Genomic DNA, 25,428 nt, shown 5'->3' with positions numbered 1-25,428 from the left:
TTTTTTTTAAGAAAATGCCATTCTTACCTCTTTTCAGAATTTGCAGTTATTCTTTCCATTAAAAGAGGTATCCAGGAACAATATGTATAATTTGATCATTTAAAATGTGTGGCATTATTTACAGAGAACTTTGTTTTTGCGAGTCATAGTAGACATCCACTGAGATGCCCACCCAGAACTTTTGGCTCCTAAACATATCTTTTTTTTTTTTTTTTTTTTTTAATGTTTATTTTTGAGAGAGACCGAGACAGAGCTTGAGTGGGGAAGGGGCAGACAGAGAGGGAGACACAGAATCGAAAGCAGGCTCCAGGCTCTGAGCTGTCAGCACAGAGCCCGACACGGGGCTGGAACTCAAGGACTGTGAGATGATGACCTGAGCCAAAGTCAGACACTCAACCAACTGAGCCACCCAGGCGCCCCTAAAACCGATATGTTTAATAATTTAAATTCTGGGTCATGAATCTTTGTGACCAGAAGACCTTAAAAAATAAGAAGGGAAAAGATTGTGGGAGGGCGGAGAAGTACAGAAAGGATAGAGAAGAGGAGGAAAGCAGTCAAAAGGAAAGATTTGGCACTGTTATTGATAATGCTATCCTAGTTAGGGTAATTTGTTCCTTTTTTGTTTTGAGAAATTTCTTTAATATCTAGAGGGATTTGGATATGGAGACTAATCCATTTATGTGTATTTTGTCTGTTGCCTAAATTATTAATCTTTAAGCTATTAAAATATTTAATACTATTCCACCAATGAAAACTATTGTATAAATTCTATTTTTTCAAGCATTTTAACATTAAAAATTCACTCAAATTACCTTTTTAAATATACTTTAGTAACTTAAATGTTTGTTTATTTTGGGAGAGAGAGAGAGAGAGAGAGAGAGAGCGCGCGCGCGAGTGAGCAAAGGAGCGGCAGAGAGAGGGGGAGAGAGAATCCCAAGCAGGCTCCATGCTGTAAGCACAGAGCCTGATTCAGGGCTTGATCTCACAAATGATGAGATCATGACCTGAGCTGAAATCAAGAGTTGGACACTTAACTGACTGAGCCACCCAGGCACCCCTACTTTAATAACTTAAAAAGCAAGTAAATCACCTCATACAGTGATTCCAAATTGATCATTGGATTTACATCAAAAGACTGTTATAAACTGTTAATGTCATGCATATAAATGTATAATTAAAAAATCTCTTTTCATTCTTTTTTAAAATTTTTTTAATGGTTATTTACTTTTGAGAGAGAGTGTGAGCGGGGGAAGGGCAGAGAGAGAGGGGGAGACACAGAATTTGAAACAAGCTCCAGGCTCTGAGCTGTCAGCGCAGAGGCTGAAGCGGGGCCTGAACCCACAAACTGTGAGATCATGACCTGAGCCGAAGTCAGATGCTTAGTTGACTGAGCCACCCAGATGCCCCATGCTCTTTTCATTCTTATCTGTATTGTATGTTCTTAATTACCTTTTTCTTCCCATTATTATGTTTTTATTTACATACTCTAGAAAGTCAGGGTTCCCCTCTCAGGTTTGTGTTGTAAATACATAGAATGAGGGATACAAAGCTTGAGAGTATCTTTCAGAGTGATTCTACTAGAATCAGTTACCTAGATGGACAGACTCCTTTTTATAATTAGACCTTGTCTATTATACAAGAGACTATTAAATTATTGGCTTTGACCAGTCAGATTTAAAAAAAAATTTTTGTGACCCTACTTATTAAGTGATACTTGTTTCTGAGTGACTCAAATTTAATTTACTATTCAGTTAATATGACCTAATTTGCAGCTGTTTCTTTTGAGTAGCGCCTGGTCCGGTTCAGTTAAACAAAAAAAACTCGGGTCTATTTGGTTCACTGAAATTACAAGGTATTTTTTTGTTGGTGTTTTTGTTTTACTCTATCCGCCTTATGTATGAGTATTCTGGAATTATATAATTATTTATGCTCATTTGCATTCTTTATAGTCTGCTAATTTTGCTAGAAATAAGTTTAATTTTACTTACTATATGTACATAAAAATTCATATTAAAAAACTTTGGAGAAAAAGTTCCATTATTCCGAAGACAAGGAAATTATGTTCAAGAGGGTGTTTGTTTTCTCTATATGTTAAAGTTGATTCTTTTCTCTCTTTGTAATCGTAGCAGGAAGAAGCAGAATGGGAAAGCATAAATGTGCTTTTGATGATGCATGGCTTAAAACCTTTATTACTAGTCAAAAGAACTGATCTTAAAGGTAATCAGATCCTATTCTTGCTCATTATGGTAAAAAATGTCTTTTTCCTTTCAAAACTTTTTATCCTAAAAATTTTTTTTTGCTTTTTATTTTTATTATCTGTGTTACATTCCATAAATGTAGACTTCATCATTTTTGATAAACAGTCATCACAGAAGATGAGGCAGAATTTGAAAACATTGATGGAAGAAACAACACGTCAGCAGAACATGATCCAGGAGCTCATAGAAACTAATCAGCAGCTTAAGTAAGAAAATGGAAAAATGTCTCTTTTGAATTGTTTGTATATAAGTGATATATGCATTCTAAAAATAATTGCCTTGAAAAGAATCCAGACCTTTAATTTTCTATTTTGACTAAATGTTAAGTTTAAATATTTTTATATTTTAATATTTTTAATAGATAATTCTTTCAGTAATAGCTTAGCTTAGGTGTGTAATAGTGTCCTATATTTCTTATATTGGTTTGTGTTACATGATGGAAATTTTAAGAATGCAAAGAAATTTTAGAAATTCATTATGTTGTTAGATGGGTATGTTTGTTGCTGTGATTTAACTTTTATAACTAAGGGAAGGAATTGTGTGTTATTAGAAATGAACTTCAGCTAGAACAGAGCCGAGCAGCCGATCAGGAACAACGAGCTAATGACTTGGAACAAATTATGGCGTGTGTGAAATCCAAAATTGGTGAATTGGAGGATGAATCCATAAATAGGGTTAGCCAGCAACAGAATAAAATAAAAGATCTTCAAAAGGAGCATAAAGCTTTACAGGTATTAATTGTGTTTTCTTACATGATAATACTAAAACGGCTTATTAAGGTCACAGGTGACCTCTGTGTTGTTGCTTAATTCAGTGGACTTTATCTTATTGACCTATCACTGTTGCCTTCTTAAAATTCTTTCTTTCTTTGGTTTCCAGAATGTCCTCTCCTCTGGTTTTCCTTTTGGTCATTCTTCAGTTCCTTTGCTGGTTCTTATCTCTCTGTCCTCTTAGTGCTGGGACTCCCCAGTACTCATTTCTTAGATCTTTTATATTTCCTATATATTCTGACTCAGATGTTCGGTCTAATTCATAGCATAAATTCATCTGTAATTTAAATCTGTAGCCCAGGCATCTTCCCTTAGTTCCAGACTGATACCTTGCAGCCTATTTGATATCTCTACTGGATGTCTAATAGATATCTAGAATTTTAAGTGTCTAAAAATGTATTCCTGGATTTCTTCCCAAAACTTTTAATTTTTTTTTTTTAGTCTCCACTCCGGTCCAAGTCACCTTCATTTCTCTTCTACCCCTCTGTTGGTCTCTCTTGTTGCCACCCTTGACTTTTTCAGTGTCTTTTTGAACATAGTAACTCAGAAGCCCCTAATGGCTTTCCTTTTTCTTTAGAGGAGAATCAAAAAGTCTTACCATGGCCTCTAAGGTCATACATATGTGGCTACCTGTTACTTTCTGATTTCATCTAGTGTACTCCTTGCTTATTTCTACTCCAGCCACACTCATGTTCTTGTTCTTCCTTGAACATTTTCCTTGATCATCCTCACTTCAGGGCCTTTGTACATTTTGTTCTTTCTTTTCCCTTTGCCCTGCATGCTCTTCTCTCTCTCCTTTCTCAGTGTCACCAAGAGTTAGCTGCATGGCTTGTTCTCTCTGTCCTTTCTTGGATGTTACCATCTCTCAGGAATTCCTTTCTTGACTACTTTACTTACAGTTGCCAATCCCATCTACCACACTTCATACTCCTTCCTTGATTTATGTTTTATCCATAGTTCTTACCGCTGTCCAATATCCTAACATACTATATATAAACAAATAGTTTTGTTTATATATTTCCCTGTGTTAGAATGTAAGCTCCATGAAGGCAAATATTTTTGTCTATTTTGTTTAGGCTAAAAGAGTACCTATTATTAGTAGGAGTAAATTCTCAAATATTTGTTACTGAATTAAATTTATGTAATGTTTTTATGGAATGTCCTTTGTGATTATTATAAGTTGTTTGGTTACTTTTCTTTTTATAAAAATAGCAGTATTTTAACACTGAATGCTTAATTTCCCAATTTTAAGAAATCGTTACTTTATTAAAAAATTTTTTTTAATTTTTTATTTATTTTTGAGAGCGAGATAAAGAGCGTGAGCCGGGGAGGGACAGAAAGAGAGGGAGACAGAGAAACTGAAGCAGGCTCCAACTGTCAGCGCAGAGCCCGATGCAGGGCTCAAACTTACAAACTGTGAGATCATGACCTGAGTCGAAGTCAGACGCTCAAGCGACCAAGCCACCCAGGCGCCCCTATTTTATTTTATTTTTAACTGTTTATTTATTTATTTTGAGAGAGAGCACATGGGCGAGTGCAGGGAGGGGAAGAGAGAGAGAGAGGAATCCCAAGTAGGCTCCAAGCCCAGTGCTGAGCCCCATACAGGGCTCATGAGATCACGACCTGAGCCATAATCAAAAGTTGGCTGCTTAACCGACTGAGCTACCCAAGCACCCGTATTTGAGAGTCTCTTATGGTTTCCTCCCTCTCTGTTTTTATCTTCCTTTGTTTTTCCTTCCCTTTTGTTTCTTAAATTCCACATGTGAGTGAAATCATATGATGTTGGTCTTTCTCTGACTTATTTCGCTTAGCATAATACATTCTAGTTCCATCCACATTTTTGCAAATGGCAGGATTTCATTCTTTTTGATCACCAAGTAATATTCCACTGTATATATGTACCATATCTTTATTATCAGTTGACGGACACTTTGGCTCCTTTCATAATTTTGGATATTGTTGATAGCGCTGCTATAAACACTGGGCTACACATGCCCCTTCGAATCAGCATTTTTGTATCCTAGTAGTGTAATTGCACTAATTTTTGAGGAACCTCCCTACTGTTTTCCAGAGTGGCTGTACCGGTTTGCATTCTCACCAACAATGCAAAAGAGATCCTCTTTCTCCGCATCCTTGCCAACATCTGTTGTTGCCTGAGTTGTTAACGTTAGTCATTATGACAGGTGTAAGGTGGTATCTCATTGTGATCTTGATCTTTATTGTACTTGTTGATGTTGATCTTTTTTGTACTTGGGCTGATTTGTGCCCCAGTATGTACTCTATTCTGGAGAATGTATCATGCGTACTTGTGAAGAATGTGTATTCCAATGCTTTAGGATGAAATGTTCTGAATGTATGTAAAGTCCATCTAGTCCAGTGTATCATTCAAGCCATTGTTTCCTTGGTTTTCTGTTTAGATGATCTGTCCATTGCTGTAAGTGGGGGTGTTGAAGTCCCCTACTATTATGGTATCATTATCACTGAGTTTCTGTATGTTTGTGATTGGTTTATATGTTTGGGTGCTCCACATTGGCATAGATGTATATAATTGTTAGGTCTTCTTGGTGGATAGATCCCTTAATTATGCTATAAAGCCCTTCTTCATCTTGTTACAATGTTTATTTTAAAATCTAGATTGTTTAAGTATGGCTACTCCATGATAGATGGTTCTCCATCCCATTACTTTCAATCTGAAGGTGTTTTTGGGTCTAAAATGGGTCTCTTGTAAACAGGATATAGATGGATCTTGTTTCCTTATCCATTTTCTTACCCTATGTCTTTTGATTGGAGCGTTGAGTCCATTGACATTTAGAGTGAGTACTGAAAGATATTAATTATTGCCATTGTGTTGCATATAGAGTTGGGAGTTTCTGGTGGTGGTCTGTAGACCTAAACTTTTTTAAAGTCAGCAAGACATGCAGAATACATTACTGGGTTATATGTACTAAAATCTAAATAGGGAGGAAAGAGATAGGAAGGAAATGGACATTTCATGTGGCACAGGCTATTAAAATTGTTCTTGGTGGGAGATTGTGTGCTGTGTGAATGGAGGTCTCGTTCTTGGGTTCCCCATGAAAGATTTATATAAGAATCCGCACTCCAATAAAGACAGCCAGAAGAAAGTAGCAAGCACAAAGCAGTTTATTAAGTAGGACAATATGCTGTCAAGATGGGACAGCGGGCAGGCCCAAGGTGGCAATGGCACTGGAGTTAGGGCTATCTTTTCTTTTTATGGTTGCATAGGTTACGGGTAGTGGCTAGAGTGGTCTCTGGCTGAGGTTTCCAGTCATTTAAGGGACTCCTCCAATAGGGAGGGGAAGTTTTTGGTCCTACAGGGTGCTTGCCAGAACTGTCATGGCTGTTTTCCCTCACGGGAGTGAGGGGTGCTGAAACTGCAGTTAAAATATAGTATAATGAAGTTCTAGGTTATTGCAGGCCACAGACTCACAAGGAGAGCACCTGCTATTCTTGATCTGATAGCCCTGGAAGGTGGGGAAACTGGAAGCACTGTTTACCACCATCCTTACCTCCAGCTCATATCTAACTACCCTATCAAAATCATTGATATCTAATCATCTTTCACTGAACATAATTATTTCAAGATTCATTCATGTTGCTGGTTGTATCAATAGTTTATTACTTTTGGGGCGCCTGGGTGGCGCAGTCGGTTAAGCGTCCGACTTCAGCCAGGTCACGATCTCGCGGTCCGTGAGTTCGAGCCCCGCGTCAGGCTCTGGGCCGATGGCTCGGAGCCTGGAGCCTGTTTCCGATTCTGTGTCTCCCTCTCTCTCTGCCCCTCCCCCATTCATGCTCTGTCTCTCTCTGTCCCAAAAATAAAAAAAAAAAAAAAAAAAAAAAAAGTTGAAAAATAGTTTATTACTTTTTATTACTGACAAGTATTCCATTGTGTGGATATACCACAGTGTATTGACCTGTTAGTGTGTATTTGAGTTGTTTCTAATTTCTGACTATTAAAAATAGAGCTCATGAATATTTGTGTTCAAGTGTTTCTGTGGACATAGGCTTTCATTTCTCTTTGGTAGATATCTAAGACTAGAATTGCTGAGTTGTATGGTAAGCATATATTTAACTTTGTAAGAAACTGCCTGTGACTTGTCTTCATTTTTTTGGTAGTTTGCAAAGAGCTTAAGTTCTAAATTTTGATGAAGTTTAATTCTATCAGGTTTTTAAAAAATAGCTTATGCTTTTGGTTTGTATCTTAAAAAATGATTCCTAGGTCAAGGTTATAATATCTAATTGTTATACCACCATTTTTTAGAAAGAGTATCCTGCTTCTGCCACATTGCCTTTGTACTTTTAGCCGAAATGAATTGTTGTATGTGTAGCTCTACTTCTGGACACTGGTTTCATTAATGTATGTATCTGTCTTTATGGAAGTACCACACTGTTTTGATTATGGTCAATCTTGTAATCAGGCACTGTAAGTCTCCTACATTTTTCTTTGTCAATGTTGTGTTCACTATTTTAGGTCTTTTGCATTTCTTTGTGAATTTTCTAATTGTTGATTTCCAGAAAAAAAGCCTGCTCGAATTGAATACATAGATCAATTTGGGGAGAACGGCATCTTAACAGTATTGAATGTTATGATCCATGAACATGCTGTTTCTATTTGTTTAAGTCTTTAATTTCTCTCAGCAGTGTTTTGTAATTTGGGGTACTCTGGCCTTTCACATATTTTATCAGATTTAGCTCTGAGTATCCAATATTTTAATGGTATTGTAGATGATTGTATTGTAGATAGATGTATTGTAGATGACTGTTTACTAAAAAATAAAATCTTAAAAAAATAAAAATAAAAAATTTAATCTCTACACCTACCTTGGGTCTCAAGCTCACAACCCTGAGATCGAGTTGCACACACTTCCGATGGTGCAAGCCAGACACCCCGATTTTCTGTTTAATTTATTAATGTTCATTGCTAGTTTATAGAGATAAATTGATTTTCGCCCTTTTTTTGTTGTATATCATCATACAGAACATAAAACTTAACCATTCTAAAGTATACACTTGAGTAGCATTAAGTACATTCCTGTTGTGCAACTGTCCTCACCATCCATCTACAGAACTTTTTTCATCTTCCCAAACTGAAACTTCATACTCATGAAACAGTAACTCCTCATTCTTTGCCCCCTGCAGCTCCTGACCATCATTCTACTTTGTCTTATTATTGACCATTCTAGTTACCTCATATAAGTGGAATCATACAGTATTGGTCCTTTTGTGACTGGCTTATTTCATTTTACCGTAATGTCTTCAAGATTTATCCATGTTGTAGCATGTTGGAATTTCCTTTCTCTTTAAAGCCTGATAACATTCTGTTGTGTGTATATACCACATTTTGTTTATCCATTCATCCATCAATAGACACTTGGATTGTTTTCATCTTTTGGCTATTGTGAATAATCCCGCTATGAACGTGGATGTACAAATGTCTATTCAAGTCCCTGCTTTCAGTTGTTTGGGTTATATACCCAGAAGTGGAGTTGCTTGGTCATATGGTAAATTTATGTTTAATTTTTTCTTGAACTGCAATATATTCTCTGAAGTTGCTACACTATTTTACATTTCTACCAGCAAGGCACAAGATTTCCCCACATCCTTACCTACATTTGTTATTTTTGATTTTTGTTGTATTTTTAATAGTAGCCATTTTAATTGGTGTGAAGTGGTATCTTATTCTGGTTTTAATTTGCATTTTGCTAATGGTCTGTGATGTTGAGCATCTTTTCATGTGCTTATTGGTCATTTGTATATGTTCTTTAGAGAAATTTCTATTCAAGTCCTTTTCTTGTTTTTTTATTGGATTTTGTTGTTGAGTTGTTGGAGTTGTTTATTGATTGATTTATTTATTTTTTAACATTTATTTATTTTTGGGAGACAGAGAGAGACAGAGCATGAGCAGGGGAGGGGCAGAGAGAGGGAGACACAGAATCTGAAGCAGTCTCCAGGCTCCGAACTGTCAGCACAGAACCTGATATGGGGCTTGAGCTCACAAACCGCGAGTTCGTGACCCGAGCCGAAGTCGGACGCTTAACCAACTGAGCCACCCAGGCGCCCCTGGAGTTGTTTATTTTGGATACTGACTCTTATCCTATGTACTATTTGAAAATATTTTCTTATTTTGTTGGTTGTCCTTTGATAGACAAAAGTTTTAAGTTTGGAGAAAGTTTATCTGGTTTTTTTTTCTCTTGTGCTTTTTGTGTCTTATCCAAGAAATGATTGCCAAATCCAGTGTCACTAAGCTTTTGTCCTATGTTTTCTTCTAAGAATTTTATAATTTTATCTTGTACATTTAGATCTTTGATCCATTTTGTTAATTTTTGTATATGGTGTTAGATAAGGGTCCAACTTAATTCTTTAGTATGTAGATACCCAGTTTTCCCAACATTATTTGTTGAACAAAGCCTGTTCTTTTCCCTTTGAATGGTTTTGGTACCCTTGTTGAAAAAAAATTTGATCATGTATCCACAGGATTATTTCTGGGCTTTCTCTGTTCTACTCTGTTGGTATATACCAGTATCACACTGTTTTGATTACTATAGTTTTGTGATAAGCTTTGAAATCAGGAAGTTTAAGAACCTTAACTTTGTTCCTTTTTTAAGATTGTTTTGGCTGTGTAAGATCTCTTGAGATTCCATATAAACTTTAGGACAGATTTTTCTGTTTCTGCAAAAAAAATGTCATTGGAATTTTGATAGTGATTGCATTGAGTCTCTAGATCACTTAGGGTAGTACTGACCTGTAAACAATATTAAGTCTTCCAGTCTGTGAATACAGAATGTCTTGACATTCATTTGTGTTGTCTTCACTTTCCTTCAGCAACTTTTTATAATTTCAATGTATGTCTTTTGTCTTCTTGGTTTATTTCTATTTTATTCTTTTCGATCTATTGTAAATGGAATTGTTTTCTTAATTTCCCTTTTGGATTGTTCATTGTAAATACAGAAATGCAATTGAGCGGTGTCTGGTGGCTCATTCGGTTGAGCATCTGACTCTTGGTCCTGGCTCAGGTCACGATCTCGTGGTTTGTGAGATTGGGCCCCATGTGGGGCTCTGCACCAATAGCCTGGATCCTGGTTAGGATTCTCCCTCCCTCTCTGCCCTTCCTTCGCACGCATGCTCTCTCTCTTTCTGTCTCTCTCTCTCTTTCTCTCTCTCAAAACAAATTAAAAAACAAGAAATGCAATTGATTTTTCTGTGTTGACTTTGTATGTTTCTACATTGCTGAATTCGTTTATTCTAACAGGTTTCTTTTTGTGCACACTTTAAGTTTTCTGCATATAGCATCGTATCATCTACAAACATACTTCTACCTCTTTCTAAAATGGATGCCTTTTATTTCCATTTCTTGGCTGATTACTCTGATAAGGACTTCCAGTACAATTAACGAATGCAGGCATCTTTGCCTTGTTTCTGATCTTAGAGGAAAAGCTTTCAGTCTGTCACTATTGAGTATGATGTTCACTCTAGGTTTTTCATAAATGGCTTTTTAAATTTTTTTAAAATGTTTTATTTACTTTTAAGACAGAGAGAGACCGAGCATGAGTAGGGATGGGGCAGAGAGAGAGAGACACAGAATCTGAAGCAGGCTCCAGGCTCTGAACTGTGAGCACAGAGCCCAGTGCAGGGCTCAAACTCACGAAATGTGAGATCATGACCTGAGCCAAAGTCGGACACTTAACCAACTGAGCCACCCAGGTGCCCCATAAATGGCTTTTATTATGTTGAGAATGTTTCATTCTGTTCCTGGTTTGCTGAGTGTTTTATCATGAAAGGGTGTTGGATTTTGTCAAATGCGTTTTCTACGTCAATTAAGATGATCATATGTTTTGTTTTTTTTTTCTTTCAATCTGTTAATGTGGTGTAGTACATTGATTTTTCATATGATGGGTCGTTTCTGCATTCTAGGAATAGATGTCGCTTGATCCTGGTATACAATCCTTTTAATATGTTAAGGAATTTGGTTTGCTAGAGTTTTGTTGGAGATTATCCACATTAGTGTGTATAATGGATATTGGTTTGTGGTTCTCTTCTCTTGGGTTGTCTTGCTTGGTATCAGGATAATGTTGGCCTCATAGAATGACTTAGGAGAGATACAGTTGATGGTTGTATATTGCTCTTAACACCTGCAACCTTGCAAAACTGATGATTAGTTCTGGTTTCATTGCTAATGTATAGATAGAGGTGGAACTGGGACATTTATCACTTGGCTGTAGAGCAACTGCCTGACTTCTAGTTGGGGGCTGAGGCAGATGATCATTGGTTACTGGGAGATGTTGTAGTATCAGAAGCTGAGTCCCCTTTTCCCCTTGATGCTATCTAAGTCTCAGTAAACTTGACACTATGGGCAGGTGAACATGTGCTTAGACAAGTCATTCTCTTTTGAAAATGGTATGTCTTAGTTATAGGCAGGTTAGGTGGGGATGGAGTTTCTCACTGAGTTTAATGAAAAGTGTATTAATAACAGCAATGATAGTGCTGTTGATAATGAGCTTTCAAAGGACATTGAAGGATTGAAGGTAGGGAATAAGAGAAAACCAGGCCAGTGATATTTCATTGAAGACAAACAAGAGAGTGTCCAAGATTTATATTCCTTTGTATAAATCTTGGGGTATATATTATTTCTTAATAATAAATCCTTGTTAGGGACTTCCTCTGAGTTTGTTGTCTCTCATATGGCATGAGTGCCTAAATTGATCAAATTATCTGAAATCTTGAATTATCATTGATCACTTAACCTGAATTTTAGGGGCACTTGGGTGGCTATCCAACTTGATTTCTGCTCAGGTCATGATCTCAAGGTCATGTGATCAAGTCACATTTCAGGCTCTGTTGTTGGGCTCTGTGCTGGGTGTGGAGCCTGCTTAAGATTCTCTCTTTCTCCTCCTGCCTCTGTCCCTTCCTAGCTCACGTGTGCATGTATGCTCTTTCTCAAAAAAAAAACCAAAAAAAAAACAACTGAATTTTAAATCCTGGCTTTTGTTAAATCCAATTTGTTAATATTGGTTGTTTCCTGATTATTATTTTCATCTATGAAATTATATCATTTTTATGGACATACTTGAGTTCCTTTACTTACTACCCAAACTTGAATAGACCCAATTAATTATAGTTTCCCTATTGTTTGATTTTTTTTTTTCTGTTTATGACTTATTAATGTCCTTGGAGCTTGCACCCATGTGAAAACAGTTGTTAAAAGTTCTTGAATGAAGCATCTTGATAGAAGCTCTGTACAATGTTATTAGGGCAGCATGTCCTAGAGGTACATATTGTGATTATGTTTTTTGAAAAATTTCTTACAGGCAAAATGTCAGCATTATAAGAAAAAACAAATGGAGCAACAAGAGACCATTGCTTCTTTGCAAAAGGATATCTATAGATTAACAAAAGAGGAGGAAGAGCGCATTGTCACTCAAAACAGAGTGTTTGCTTATCTCTGCAAAAGAGTTCCTCATACCATCTTGGATAGACAGTAATGTTTCCTACATAAATTCATATGTGTAGTTTTATTCATTATCATTTTTTAAAACACATTTTATCTTGGGAGTGGTTATATCTCTTATAAACTAGAGGAGTCTTCCTCCTTTTGTTCCCTGCTTATTTTCCCCCCAAAATGTCATTGACTTGTTGAAGAAACTGGTCATTTGTCTTGGAAACTGGTTTATGCTAGATTTGCTTTCTTATTATGTCATTTAACTTACTCTTCTGTCTCCTGTATTTCCTCTAAACTGGAAATTAGGGCTAAATATTGATACAAATATTTTTGGCAGGGTGCCTGGGTGGCTCAGTCATATAAGCATCCAACTCTTTGTTTTTATTCAGGCTGTGATCTCACAGTTGTGAGATGGAGCCCTGTGTTAGGCTCTGCCCTGACAGCACAGAGTCTGCTTGGGATTCTCTGTCTTGCAAAATAAATAAACTCACTCTCTCTCAAAATAAATAAATAAACTTAAAAAAAAAATATTTTTGGCAAAATACTTCCATAGGTGGTAATTGATTCTAATTGTAACATATTAGGCACATATTGTCTTGTTGACTTACTCTTAGGGATACTAGATTGTTGGGGTTAAATAGTAATGTAATCTTTCCGCTATAAAATTCCCCATCATCTCTTCATCTAATGGTTTCACCTAATTGATGATTTTGCAAAATAGTGATTTTTCAATTCTACTGTTTTGTTTTTTGTTTTTTTAATTCTTTCATAAAAAAAAGAATCTTTCCTATTGACTATGGGCTGTTTAGTTGCCTTATGTGGTTTGTTACAGGGAAGATAGAATTAGTGTTCAGTTTTTTCATTTTACTTCCTACTTTTTCTTTTTTAAAAAATTTTTTAGAGTTTATTTATTTTGAGAGAGAGAGAGAGAAAGCTAGCAGAGGAGGGGCAGAGAGGGAGACAGAGTCCCAAGCAGAGGCTTGAACTCACAAAATGTGAGATCTTCATAACCTGAGCTGGAATCAAGAGGCAGATGCCCAACGAGCTGAGCCACCCAGGCGGCCCTTAATTCTCACTTTTTAGCGTAAGAAGTTGATGCTGTTATGATTTCCAGTGATAAGCAGTAAGATTTTTTTGTTTGTGGCTATTTCTCTTCTTTCTAAAGTTGTTAACAAAAGTATTTTAATAATAAAATTATTCTGTCTTCAGCAGGTGGGAACTTTTTCCTGCTGGTATTATATCCTTTCGACCCAACCGCATTAATCTTTGTTAAATTTCTTACTTTTAGGCAGAAGGCACATTCTGTGCTTTATTATTATTATTATCATTATTATTATTTAATTAATTTTTTTTTTTGCCTCAGAGCGCTTTTGTGAAGTGGACTCAGATATTTGTTAAAGCTAACACTAAACATTTAGAATTAACTAAATTAAAATTAAAATTAATTAATTAGACATTTCTTTTAGTTAGGAATGGTTTTTGGAGACCACAGTCTGGATGTTGGGGTTGCTTGTCATGCTTATAATGTTTATTATGTTGTCACTGATTTTAGGACTTTTTAGTGAAGAGTGCAGGGAATTATATATATATTTCTGGGGAGAAAACAAATCCTTAATTTTTTTTTCCATCTAAAGTTAACATTACAGGATTGAAAGTCTGATTCTACATTTGTAACTTTCTTTTATGCTAGAAATCCTTTTTCCTAACAATAATATAATACTTATTCATTTGCTTTATTGTGTAATATATGAAAATGGTTTCAAAATAATACCAGAATTCCTGCTAACAATAAGCCTACTTATGAAATTTAAATTTCTTTGCAATTATCTTAGACACCAATAATGTATTCTACTAGGATGCAGTCAAATACAGTGTTGTAAAATATCTTGAAATATTTCTTTGCGTGTGTGTCACCAGATTAATATACAGTTAGGTTTATTTAAATTTGTTTTCAATTTTTAGGGATTGCTTTTTTATATTTGATTTACTTTTGAATATGTAAGACATCAATATGATTCCAAAGTCAAAACTAATTATTCATATTCAGAAAGTTGTGTTTTCATTTCTGTCCCCTTGACCCTATTCCTTACTTCCCCTATGGGTAATTTTAAATGTTTAGTGTTATTTTTAGCAAATACAAGCAGTATCATTATTATGTTCATTTTTCCCTACCTTTTTAAAGTTTATTTTTTAAAGTGAGAGAGTGCAAGCAGGGGAGGGGCAGAGAGAAAGAGGGATAGAGAACCCTAAGCAGGCTCCATGCTGTCAGTGTGGAGCCTGATGTGGGGCTCGATTTCATGAACTGTGAGATCATGACTGAGCCAAAATAGGGTTGAACGCTTAACCAGCTGAGCCACCCAGACACCCCCGTATTTCATCTTTTTGTATAAAAGGTAGCACTATGGTTTTTTTTTTCATTTAATAGGATAAATGAATTAAATTTTAACTAGTCTTATGTATTTACATAATAGAATTATATTTCTCTTTTACTATAAAAATAAATGAGTTCTCATATAAATTAAAAATGAGTTAAGACTAGATTATTTTGATAATTATTTAAGAGCTAATACATATATATAATTTTCATCCTTTTGAAGGAATAAAAAGGACAAAACTTTAAAAATTAAAATTAAGATACCATAAATATATAGAGATAGGTGTAAATAAATTTTATTTTATTACTTAAAAAAGTTTTTAATGTTTATTTAAAAATTTTTTTTGAATGTTTCTTTCTTTTTTAGAGAGACAGAGACAGAATGCAAGTGGGTTAGGGGCAGAGAGAGAGGGAGACACAGAATCCAAAGCAGCCTCCAGGTTCTGAGCTGTCAGCCTCAGACCCGGGGCTTGAACTCATGAGCTGTGAGATCATGACCTGAGCCGAAGTCGGACGCTCAACTGACTGAGCCACCCAGGCACCCCTTTAATGTTTATTTTTGCGAGAGATTGCAGAGGAGGACAGGGAGAGAGAAAATCACAGAATATCCATAGCAGGCTTCAGGCTCTGAGCTGTCAGCAGAGAGCCCGATGTGGGGTTTGAACCCATGGACTGTGAGATCATGACCTGAGCCCAAGTCTGACACTTAACTGACTGAGCCACCCAGATGCCCTACTTTTTTTTTTTCTTTAAGTTTATTTCTTTTGAGAGAGAGAGAGCTCACGCGCATGAGTGGGGAAGGGGCAGAGAAAGAGGGAGAGAGAGACTGCCAGGCAGACTCTTTGCTGTCAGCATGGGGCCAGATGGAGGACCTGATGTCATGAACTATGAGATCACAACCTGAGCCAAAATCAAGAGTTGGATGCTTAACAACTGAGCAAACCAGGCACCCCAATATTTTATTTTATTTTATTTTATTTATTTTACTTATTTAATTTTAGAGAGCATGAATGGGAGAGAAAGCGAGAGAGAGAGAGAGAGAGAGAGAGAGAGAGAGAGAGAGAGAGAATATCTTAAGCAGGCTCATGGTGCCCAATGTGGGGCTCAGTCCTATGACCCTGGGATCACAACCTGAGCCAAAATCAAGAGTCAGATGCTCAACCGACTGAGCCACCAAGGCTCTCCTAGGTGTGAATAAATTTAAAAAAGAGAGAAGCAAAGAAAGAAAAACAGGGGTAAGAAAGAAAAATAGGGGTAAGGAAGAACTAAAAGAAGGAAAGGGAGATGATTATAGTGGGAGAAAGAGGCATATACGAGAGGAATGAAGGAGGAAAGGGAATGAAGACAAGAACAGAAACCAGCCAATTTGAGTGAGTAAGAGGGCAAGAGAAAGAGAAGTATTGGGAGAATTTATTTGCCATCCGAAGTCAAGCTAATTCAGGTGTGAATTTGATGACCTGGAAATTCTCTATTGGATTTTTAATAAAGCTTATTTTCAGTTTGAGATACAGAGCTTAAAAAATTGTGAATTAACCCTATTAGTAATACATGAGTTGGAACCACTATGGCTATTTTTAAAAGTTACAAAGGCATTGGGCAAAACAATATAGAACATACACAGATGAGTAAAAACATGTTTCCTGCCACTATGGACTTGATAATCTAGCTGGGTAGGTAGAAACATACATAGAAAATAGAAGGCAGATTGTGGTCTGTGCTGTAATGGTGGGGCAAATAGGATACCAAGTGGGCATGATAGAAGAAGAGATTAGTTTCCTTTGAGGAAGATGGGGATGACCAAAAAGGCTTCATGAAGGAGGTAACTTATAAACTTGATTATTAGGAGCTATAGAATTTTAATAGGTAGAGATGAAGGAAAGGTATTTTAGTTAGAGAAGCATGGTGGCAGGAAAACTGAATATATTTGAAAATAGCAAGTAGTCCAAGAGGTCTGGAGCGTAGAGTGCACAAAATGATGATGGTAAGTGTCTTAAGAGACAATATGGAGAGGTGTGCTGGAACTTCGTGAAGGACTCAAACTCCAGGCTGAAGAGTTTGGGTTCTGCTTACTATATAGCAGGAACCACCCCCCTCCCCCCCCCATCAGGATTTCTGATCAAAGAAATTAAACCCAGAGACAAAAAGACAAGTTACTAATCAGTTGTAGTAGTCTAGGTTGGAGATTGCAAAGGCCTGCATTAGAGCCAAAAGAAAGGAAACTATGGCAAAGATGAACAGGAATTGTCCAGACTAACTGGCTGCAGATACTGAAAGAAGGAGAGGATTCAAAAATAGCCCAATTTCAAGCTAGGTTTGGGGAAGAGGGATGGAAGATGATGAATTCATGTATGGACATGTGCTTAGGTACCTTCCATCAGCCATGTAGAGATACTTGGCCTACAATTAGAAGGGCCGAACTCCAGAGACCTTCCAGATATCAGATAGAGGAAGAAAGAAGAGGGAAAAGAGGAGTTACCTTTGGGCGTCAGGTAACTAAGGAAAAAAAAGTATTTCAGGAAAGAGAGGTGATAAGAAGTGTTATATGCTGCCTAATCATTTTATGTGTTTGCCTTCTCACTGTCTTGCTCAGAATTCTCAGTTTGACACACAGTCTTCCTGAAAAGTTTATTGAAGGTATCTGGTAACAATCAGAATGAGTGAACTTTCCTATGAAGAAAAAGAGGGATGGAGTGGTGGCATAAGGGAGAAGTAGGGGGTGAGGGGGTTTGTGAAGGATATAAAAGAAATTAAAGCGTTTTTGCCGGGTAATAGGAAAGCTGGTATGTGTTGAGACGGAGAAAGATTGAAGAGAAAGAATAACCCAGAAAGTTGTATAGTAAGAGCACAATTGGTTGAATAAGCTCTGAAAAAAAGAGATGAGTAATTTTCTTCAGATGGAAAAAAAGTATGAATTCTTGCTTTAAAAAGAATAATGTGGGCCTCCTGGGTGGCTCAGTTGGTTAAGGGACCGACTTCGGCTCAGATCATGATCAGGTCTGTGAGTTCAAGCCCTGCGTCGGGCTCTGTGCTGACAGCTCAGAGCCTAGAGCCTGTTTCAGATTCTGTGTCTCCCTCTCTGACCCTCCCCCGTTCATGCTCTGTCTCTCTCTGTCTCAAAAATAAATAAACGTTAAAAAAAAAAAATTAAAAAAAAAAAGAATAATGTGAAAACAGGGTTATTTTTTTAAGGGTTTTTAAAAATTACAAATGCAGCACGTTTATAAAAATTCAAACCATATAAAAGTGTGTAAAGTAAAATATTATGTATCTGCTTACCCCTCCTAATTCCCACATTCCAGAGATAATCACTTGTAATACTTTAGTTTGTGTCTTTCCTAGGGTTTAACAACAGGAGTGCCATTGGCATTTTGCAGGGGATGGTTCATTGTGTAGTAGGGCTGTGAGTTCATTGATGAACTTTTAAGATCCTTCCCTCTCCCCAATTAGTTAGTGTGACAACTAGAACCATCCCCTAGGTTATGGTATTATCCCCCACTTAAGAACCCATAGAGTTGGGCACCTGGGTAGCTCAGTTGGTTAAGCAACTGACTCTTAATTTCAGCTCAGGTCATGAGATCAAGCCCTGAATCAGGTTCCACGCTGTGCCTACTTGGGATTCTCTCTCTCCCTCTCCCAGTGCCCTTCCCCCATATGTACTCTCAAAAAAACAAACAAACAAAAAAAAACAACCCACAGAGTTCTTATTCAAGATAAAGACAACGTCACTTAAAATTATTTCTTTTTAAAACAAGTAGAGTAATATTCTACATTTTGCTATGCAGCGTTACTTTTGTTCCTTATCAATTTTTCTTAGGACATAGAAATTTACATCATTTCTTCTGTGCTTCATTGTTTTCTATAGAGCAGATGTGTCATTATTTAACTTTTCCTTATTGAAGAACAGTTAGATTATTTCTGGGTTCTTACTCTTGTAAATAATGGTGCATTGGATAGCTTTGTTCATTTTGAGTTCCAAGCTTAAGCAAATATTTCTGTGGGAGCAATTGCTAAAGGTAGAACTGCTGGGACAAGGAAAATAATTCATTTAATATGTCGAGATATGAAGTTTGTGGTTATTTTAAAACCTATACTTTGAAATTAATATAAAATATATGGCTTAGTATAATGCTTTGGGTAAAAAAAATCAAATTTTTAAACTTGCTGGTACATTTATCATTGTAATCTGAAGTTATGTAGAGACAATAGTAGTAAATGCTCCAATACCAAATTTTGAAAATTAAGTCTATCTTCTGTTTTCTAGGTTGCTTTGCCTAATTGATTATTATGAATCTAAAATTAGAAAACTTCATAAACAAAGGTAAGACTAATCATGTATTACAGTTTTTTTATTAAAAAATTTTTTTTAATGTTTATTTATTTTGGAGAGAGAGAGAGAGAGACAAAGCGCAAATGGGAGGGACAAAGAAAGAGGGACACACAGAACCTGAAGCAGGCTCCGGGCTCTGAGCTGTCAGCACAGAGCCCAACGTGGGGCTCAAACCAATGAACCATGGGAGCATGACCTGAGTCAGAGTTGGACTCTCAACCAACTGAACCACCCAGGTGCCCCGTATTACAGTGTTTAAAGTTATTACCTAGTCCTGAATCACACCAAAATTTTTTATAATCTCATGAAATTTTAAATATATTTTGGAAATCTTCCTAATATAACCATGATTTCCTTTTTTTATAAAGATCTTGAAGACTGCATTTGACTTTTTATGTTAAAATTTATTGCATTTATTTTAAGATATGTGTATTTAACAGTCACCAAAATATTGGTCACAGAAGAAACAGTATTTAGTTTGTTGAAGTATTATAATTTGTTCTATGTCATCTAGCCACTGGACAGTTACTGAGTGTATCCATAGGGTACATAAGATTTGACTAGCTGCCTAACAAAGTCCAAACTAATTAGTATACAGACTTAAAGGAGATAAAGGTAAAATGTCATAGTGAAAAATCAAACATGTAGAGTAAAACACACTTATAACCTCTGATTTAAAAAATAAGGGTAAAGGGTAAAAGGTAAAGGTCAAAGACCAACGTAAAATAACTGAGGGGTATCTAAGGCCCTTGTTTCATTGTTCATAGATGGAATAATTCTTTTAACAAATATTTGAGCACCTACCTTGTGTCATATTGTTTTAGGTACTTGATATACTTTAAAAAACATGCAGATAAATTGTCTACTCCATTCTTATATTCTTGCCCCGAGAATAATGACTCCAGAAACACTTCAGGACCAATAGCAGAGCTGTGCTGGTTGTTGATTCCTTCTAGCACCTTGGGCAGTGTAAAAAAATAAAAGCGGGGAGACAGGATGGAGAGAAAAAAGAAGGAAGGAAAGACAAGAACAACTAATGATAGAGCAATTCCTAGTTTCATTCTTTTCAGAAAGTAGCATTATATCAAGTAACTTCAGAGACTTCCTTATTTCCAAGTGAGAGTGTGTCTTTTAGATGGTGTTAGATTCTACAGAGATGGGATGATTTGGATATGGTTCTTACCTTGTAAGATTTTACAATCTAGTAAGGGAGATAAAATGTAAACACATTAATAATTAAAAATAATAAGAGATTAAAAAACACTAATACATATAATAATAGAGTAATCACTAAAATAAAACAGACAGTAATATAGGAATTTAAAACAAGAACAATATAGTTTTGGATAGAGTGACTAGGGAAGTCTTTACAAAGCAGATGAGGGTTGTGTTTGAGCTTAAAGGAAAAGTAAAATTTGGGAAAGCAGAAAAGCAAAAAAGGTAGTCATTTTTAGACTGCTTGGATGCTATGGGCAAAATTGCATAGGTATAAGAGTGTAGGCTTTTTTTCTTGTTTTTTTTTTTTTTTTAATGTCACTGTGATTAAGCCAATTTGGCTGGAGTTCAAGGGATTTGTAGTAACCTATAGAGAGTAGTCTTTCACATACAGCCCCAAGTAACCTAAAAATGAATGAGAAGGCATCATTTGCCTTGGAAAGAAGGAAGATACTTTTCCTTTAATACAGAAAAACTGGGTTTTTCAGGTTTATTCAGGGTTCTCAAGAGAAATAGAACCAATAGGATATATATTGATGTAAATAGAAAGATTTATTTTAAAGGAATTGGTTCATGTGACCCATCTTGGATCATGAACCCTATATGAAAGACCCACAGGTAATATCATCCTCAGTGGGGAAAACCTTAGAGCTTTCCCCCTAAGGTCAGGAACATGACAGGTATGTCCCTTCTCACCACTGTTATTTAACATAATGTTGGAAGTACTAGCCTCACCAATCAGACAAAAGAAAAGGCATCCAAATCGGCAAGGAGGACATCAAACTTTGACTCTTCACAGACCACATGATACACTATGTGGAAAACCCAAAGGCTCCGCAAAAAAACTGCTAGAACTGATCCATGAATTCAGCAAAGTTTCAGGATATAAAATCAATGTACAGAAAGTGGTTGCATTTCTTTACACCAATAATGAAGCAGCAGAAAGAGAAATCAAGGAAATGATCCCATTTACAGTTGCGCCAAAACCATAAAATGCCTAGGAATAAACCTAACCAAAGAGGTGAAAAATCTATATACTGAATACTATAGAAAGCTTATGAAAGCTACTGAAGAAGACACAGAGAAATGAAACATTCTATTCTCCTGGATAGGAAGAACAAATATTATAATGTCGAGACTACCCAAAGCAATCTATACATTCAGTGCAGTCTCTATCAAAATAGCGCCAACATTCTTCACAGAGCTGGAATAAACAATCCTAAAATTTGTGTGGAACCACAAAAGACTCTGAATAGCCAAAGTAATGTTGATGAAGAAAACCAAAGCTGAAGACATCACAATTCCAGACTTCAAGCTGTATTACAAACCTGTAATCATCAAGACAGTATGGTACTGGTACAAAAGCAGACACATAGATCAATAGAACAGAATAAAGAACTCGAGAATGGACCCACAAACATATGGCCAACTAATTTTTGACAAAGCAGAAAAGAAAATCCAATAGAGGGGCACCTGGGTGACTCACTTGGTTAAGTGTCTGACTTTGGCTCAGGTCATGATCTCACAGTTAATGGTTTGAGCCCCATGTTGGGCTCTGTGCAGACAGCTCAGAGCCTGGAGCCTGCTTCAGATTCTGTGACTCCCTCTCTCTCTGACCCTTCTCTGCTCACACTCTATCTCTCTCTCAAAAATAAATAAACATTTAAAAAAATACATGCAATAGAAAAAAGACTCTCTTTAGCAAATGTGTTGGGAAGGCTGGACAGCGACATAGAATGAACCTGGACCGCTTACACCATACACAAAAATAAACTTAAAATGGATGAAAGACCTAACTGTAAGACAGGAAGCCATCAAAATTTTAGGGAAAACAGAGAAAACAGGCAGGCAACAACCACTTTGACCTCGGCCGCAACAACTTCTTACTTGACATGTCTCCAGAGGCAAGGGAAACAAAAGCAAAAGTGAAATACTGGCATCTCTTCAAGATAAAAACCTTCTGCACAGCAAAGGAAACCATCAGCAAAACTAAAAGGTAACCAATGGAATGGGAGAAGATATTTGCAAATGACATATTGGATAAAGGGTTAGTATCAAAAATCTATAGAAATCTACCAAACTCAACACCCAAAAACCAAATAATCCAGTGAAGAAATAGATACTTTTCCAAAGAAGACATCCAAATGGCTATGAGACACATGAAAAGATGCTCAATATCACTCATCATCAGGGAAATAAAAATCAAAACCACAATGAGATACCACCTCACACTTATCAGAATGGGTAAAATTAACAACTCAGGCAACGGCAGATGTTGACAAAGATGTGGAGAAAGAAGAACCTTTTTGCACTGCTGGTGGGAGTGCCATTCTGGAAAACAGTATGGAGGTTCCTCAAAAAATTAAAAAGAACTACCCTACAACCCAGCAATTGGACTACTAGGTATTTATCCAAAGGATACAAAACTGTCTATTCAAAGGGGCATGTGCACCCAATGTTTATAGCAGCATTATCGACAATAGCCAAATATGGAAAGAGCCCAGATGTCCATCAACTGATGAATGGATAAAGATGTATTGTGTACACACACACACACACCTTCTCTCTCTCTCTCTGGAATATTACTCGGTGATGAAAAAGAATGAAATCTTGCCATTTGCAACAATGTGGATGGAACTAGAATGTATTATGCTAGGCAAAAATAAGTCACTCAGAGAAAGACAAATACATGATTTCACTTATATGTGGAATTTAAGAAACAGATGAACATAGGGGAAGGGATTCAAAAATAAGATAAAAATGGAGAGAGAGACAAACCATAAGAGACTCTAAAATACAAAGAACAAACTGAGGGTTGCTGGTAAGGTGTTGGGTGGGGAATGGGCTACATGGGTGATGGGTGTTAAGGAGGGCACTTGTTAGGATGAGCACTAGATACTATATGTAAGTGGCGAATCACTAAATTCTATTCCTGAAATCATTATTACAGTATACTAACTTGGAACTAAATTTAAAAATAATAAATAAAGGAATTGGTTCATGTGCTTTTGAGGCAGGCCTGCAGGCTGCAGATTCAGGAAAGAGTTCCTTCTTGTGGGTCTCAGTCTTTGTTCTTAAGGCATTTAATTGCATGAGGCCCTCCCACATTATCAGCGGTTCTCCTTTACTTAAAGTCTGTTGATTTAAATGTTCATCACATCTAGAAATACCTCACAGCATTATCTAGACTGGTGTTGGACTAAACATCTGGGCACCAAGGCCTAGCCAACTTGACACTAAAATGTACAGTTATAGTATGTAAGAGTAAAGGGAAGGAAGGTGAAGATTTTAATGGCTTGAGAGGTTGCAAACTTAAGCTTACACAATCAAGAAAATAATGAAATTGAGGGAAGCAGGTTAGGTGAGGACTGTGGCAAATTGGACAGCTATGTACCATCTTTCTAAAGGGGGCCATTACTACATACTCTAGCCATTTGATACCTTTTAAGAATGTGAGCTCAGTGTGGCTAGATTTGCCTAGGAGTGTTTTGAGAAAAATTACAAGGTTATATTTATAAATAAGATTTTATTAAAAAAATTTTTTAATGTTTATTTTTGCGTTCCTGAGAGAGTGTGAGTGGGGAAGGGGCAGAGAGAGAGGGAGACACAGAATCCGAAACAGGCTCCAGGCTCTAGGCTCTGAACTGTCAATACAGAGCCTGGTACAGGGCTCGAATCCATGGACCGTAAGATCATGACCTGAGCCAAAGTCGGATGCTTGACCGACTGAGCCACTCAGGCACCCCATAAATAAGATTTTTTATATACACAATTAACTCAATGATTTTAAAATATATTATATGTCCACAGAGAACAAACTGATGGTTGCCAGAGGGAAGGGGAGTGGACGGGTGGCCAGAATGGGTAAAGGGGGAGTGGGAGATAAACGCTTCCAGTAGTGGAATGAATAAGTCATGTGAAAAATAGGGAAAGCATAGAAAATGTAGTCAGTGGTACTGTAAAAAGCTATGGTGACGGATGGTAGGTACACTTGTGAGGATAGAGAACATGGAAGTTGAATCACTATCATTGTGACACATTATGTATCAACCACTCATAAAAAAATTAAAAAAATAAAAAAACATTATCCAAATAAAACACTGTCCAAATAAAAACAAAATATTGTCCAAACGGAATATCACTTCCAACCCTTGAGCTATATCTTTAGTAAATTATTTTTTTAAATTTTTTTAAATTTTTATTATTTTTTAAGACAGAGACAGAGCATGAGTGGGGATGGGGCAGAGAGAGAGGGAGACACAGAATTGGAAGCAGGCTCCAGGTTCTGAGCTGTGAGCTCAGAGCGCGACGCGGGGCTCAGACTCACCAACTGTGAGATCATGACCTGAGCCAAAGTCGGACGCTTAAACGACTGAGCCACCCGGGCGCCCCTGTCTTTAGTAAATTATAATCTAGATTCAGGCATTTGCAAACTTTTCTGTAACGTGCCAGACAGTAAATAATATAGGCATTTTGGGCTGTATAGTGTTTCACAGCTATTCAACTCTGCTGTTGAAGCACAAAGCCAGCTGCAAATTATATGCAAATAAACTGGCATAGCTATGTTATGTAAACCTTTAATTCGAAAATCCACAGCCTGAATGTACCCCACAGGCAGCCATTTGCTGACTGCTGACTGGATAGATGATAGAGTTTGGGATCTTTACTAAGAGTAGAGAAGATTTAGCATAGCTATCATTTGAAATCTGCCACGTGGCATATGGTATAAGAAGTTGCCTCTGAAGTTGTGCAAACTGGGGTTGTCTGACTAAAAATGATAAAAGGATTGAGGCCATTGTGGGGAGGAGCGTTGCATTTGGTTGTCATGAATTTTCAGTAAAAATGCAGAGTTGAGGAATGAGAAGCTTGGGGGAAAGGAATTACTTTTTCATTTAGCAATCCTGTCATCACAGGCCTAGCTGAAGTGAGATAGTTTGGCCTATACAAACGTTGCTCAGGCCAGATATTTGGATTGAATGTCTCTCATTAAGGGAGAAGGAGAAAGGAAGAAAATAGGAACTACATTATAA

The 25,428-nt window shown here is 36.7% G+C and overlaps 1 protein-coding gene across 6 annotated transcripts in view; it reads left to right on the top strand.

Annotated features, from left to right (window-relative positions):
- CEP70 (centrosomal protein 70) overlaps positions 1 to 25,428 on the top strand; it is a 71,574-nt gene that overhangs the window by 17,146 nt on the left and 29,000 nt on the right. For 5 of the 6 annotated variants that reach the window (XM_058730020.1, XM_058730022.1, XM_058730019.1 and 2 more), the window contains 5 exons: positions 2,127 to 2,217; positions 2,341 to 2,464; positions 2,809 to 2,989; positions 12,352 to 12,521; positions 19,118 to 19,174. In XM_058730020.1, coding sequence (XP_058586003.1) covers positions 2,127 to 2,217; positions 2,341 to 2,464; positions 2,809 to 2,989; positions 12,352 to 12,521; positions 19,118 to 19,174 — 623 coding nt within the window. Of the gene's footprint in view, positions 1 to 2,126; positions 2,218 to 2,340; positions 2,465 to 2,808; positions 2,990 to 12,351; positions 12,522 to 19,117; positions 19,175 to 25,428 lie in introns of those variants that run through there. The other variant, XM_058730021.1, reaches the window with a different exon arrangement.

Source organism: Neofelis nebulosa, chromosome 5, assembly GCF_028018385.1.
Source record: "Neofelis nebulosa isolate mNeoNeb1 chromosome 5, mNeoNeb1.pri, whole genome shotgun sequence".
Taxonomy (NCBI): Eukaryota; Metazoa; Chordata; class Mammalia; order Carnivora; family Felidae; genus Neofelis; species Neofelis nebulosa.
Note: the sequence above shows the minus strand (reverse complement) of the source record. Positions and strands in the feature narration are given on the sequence as shown.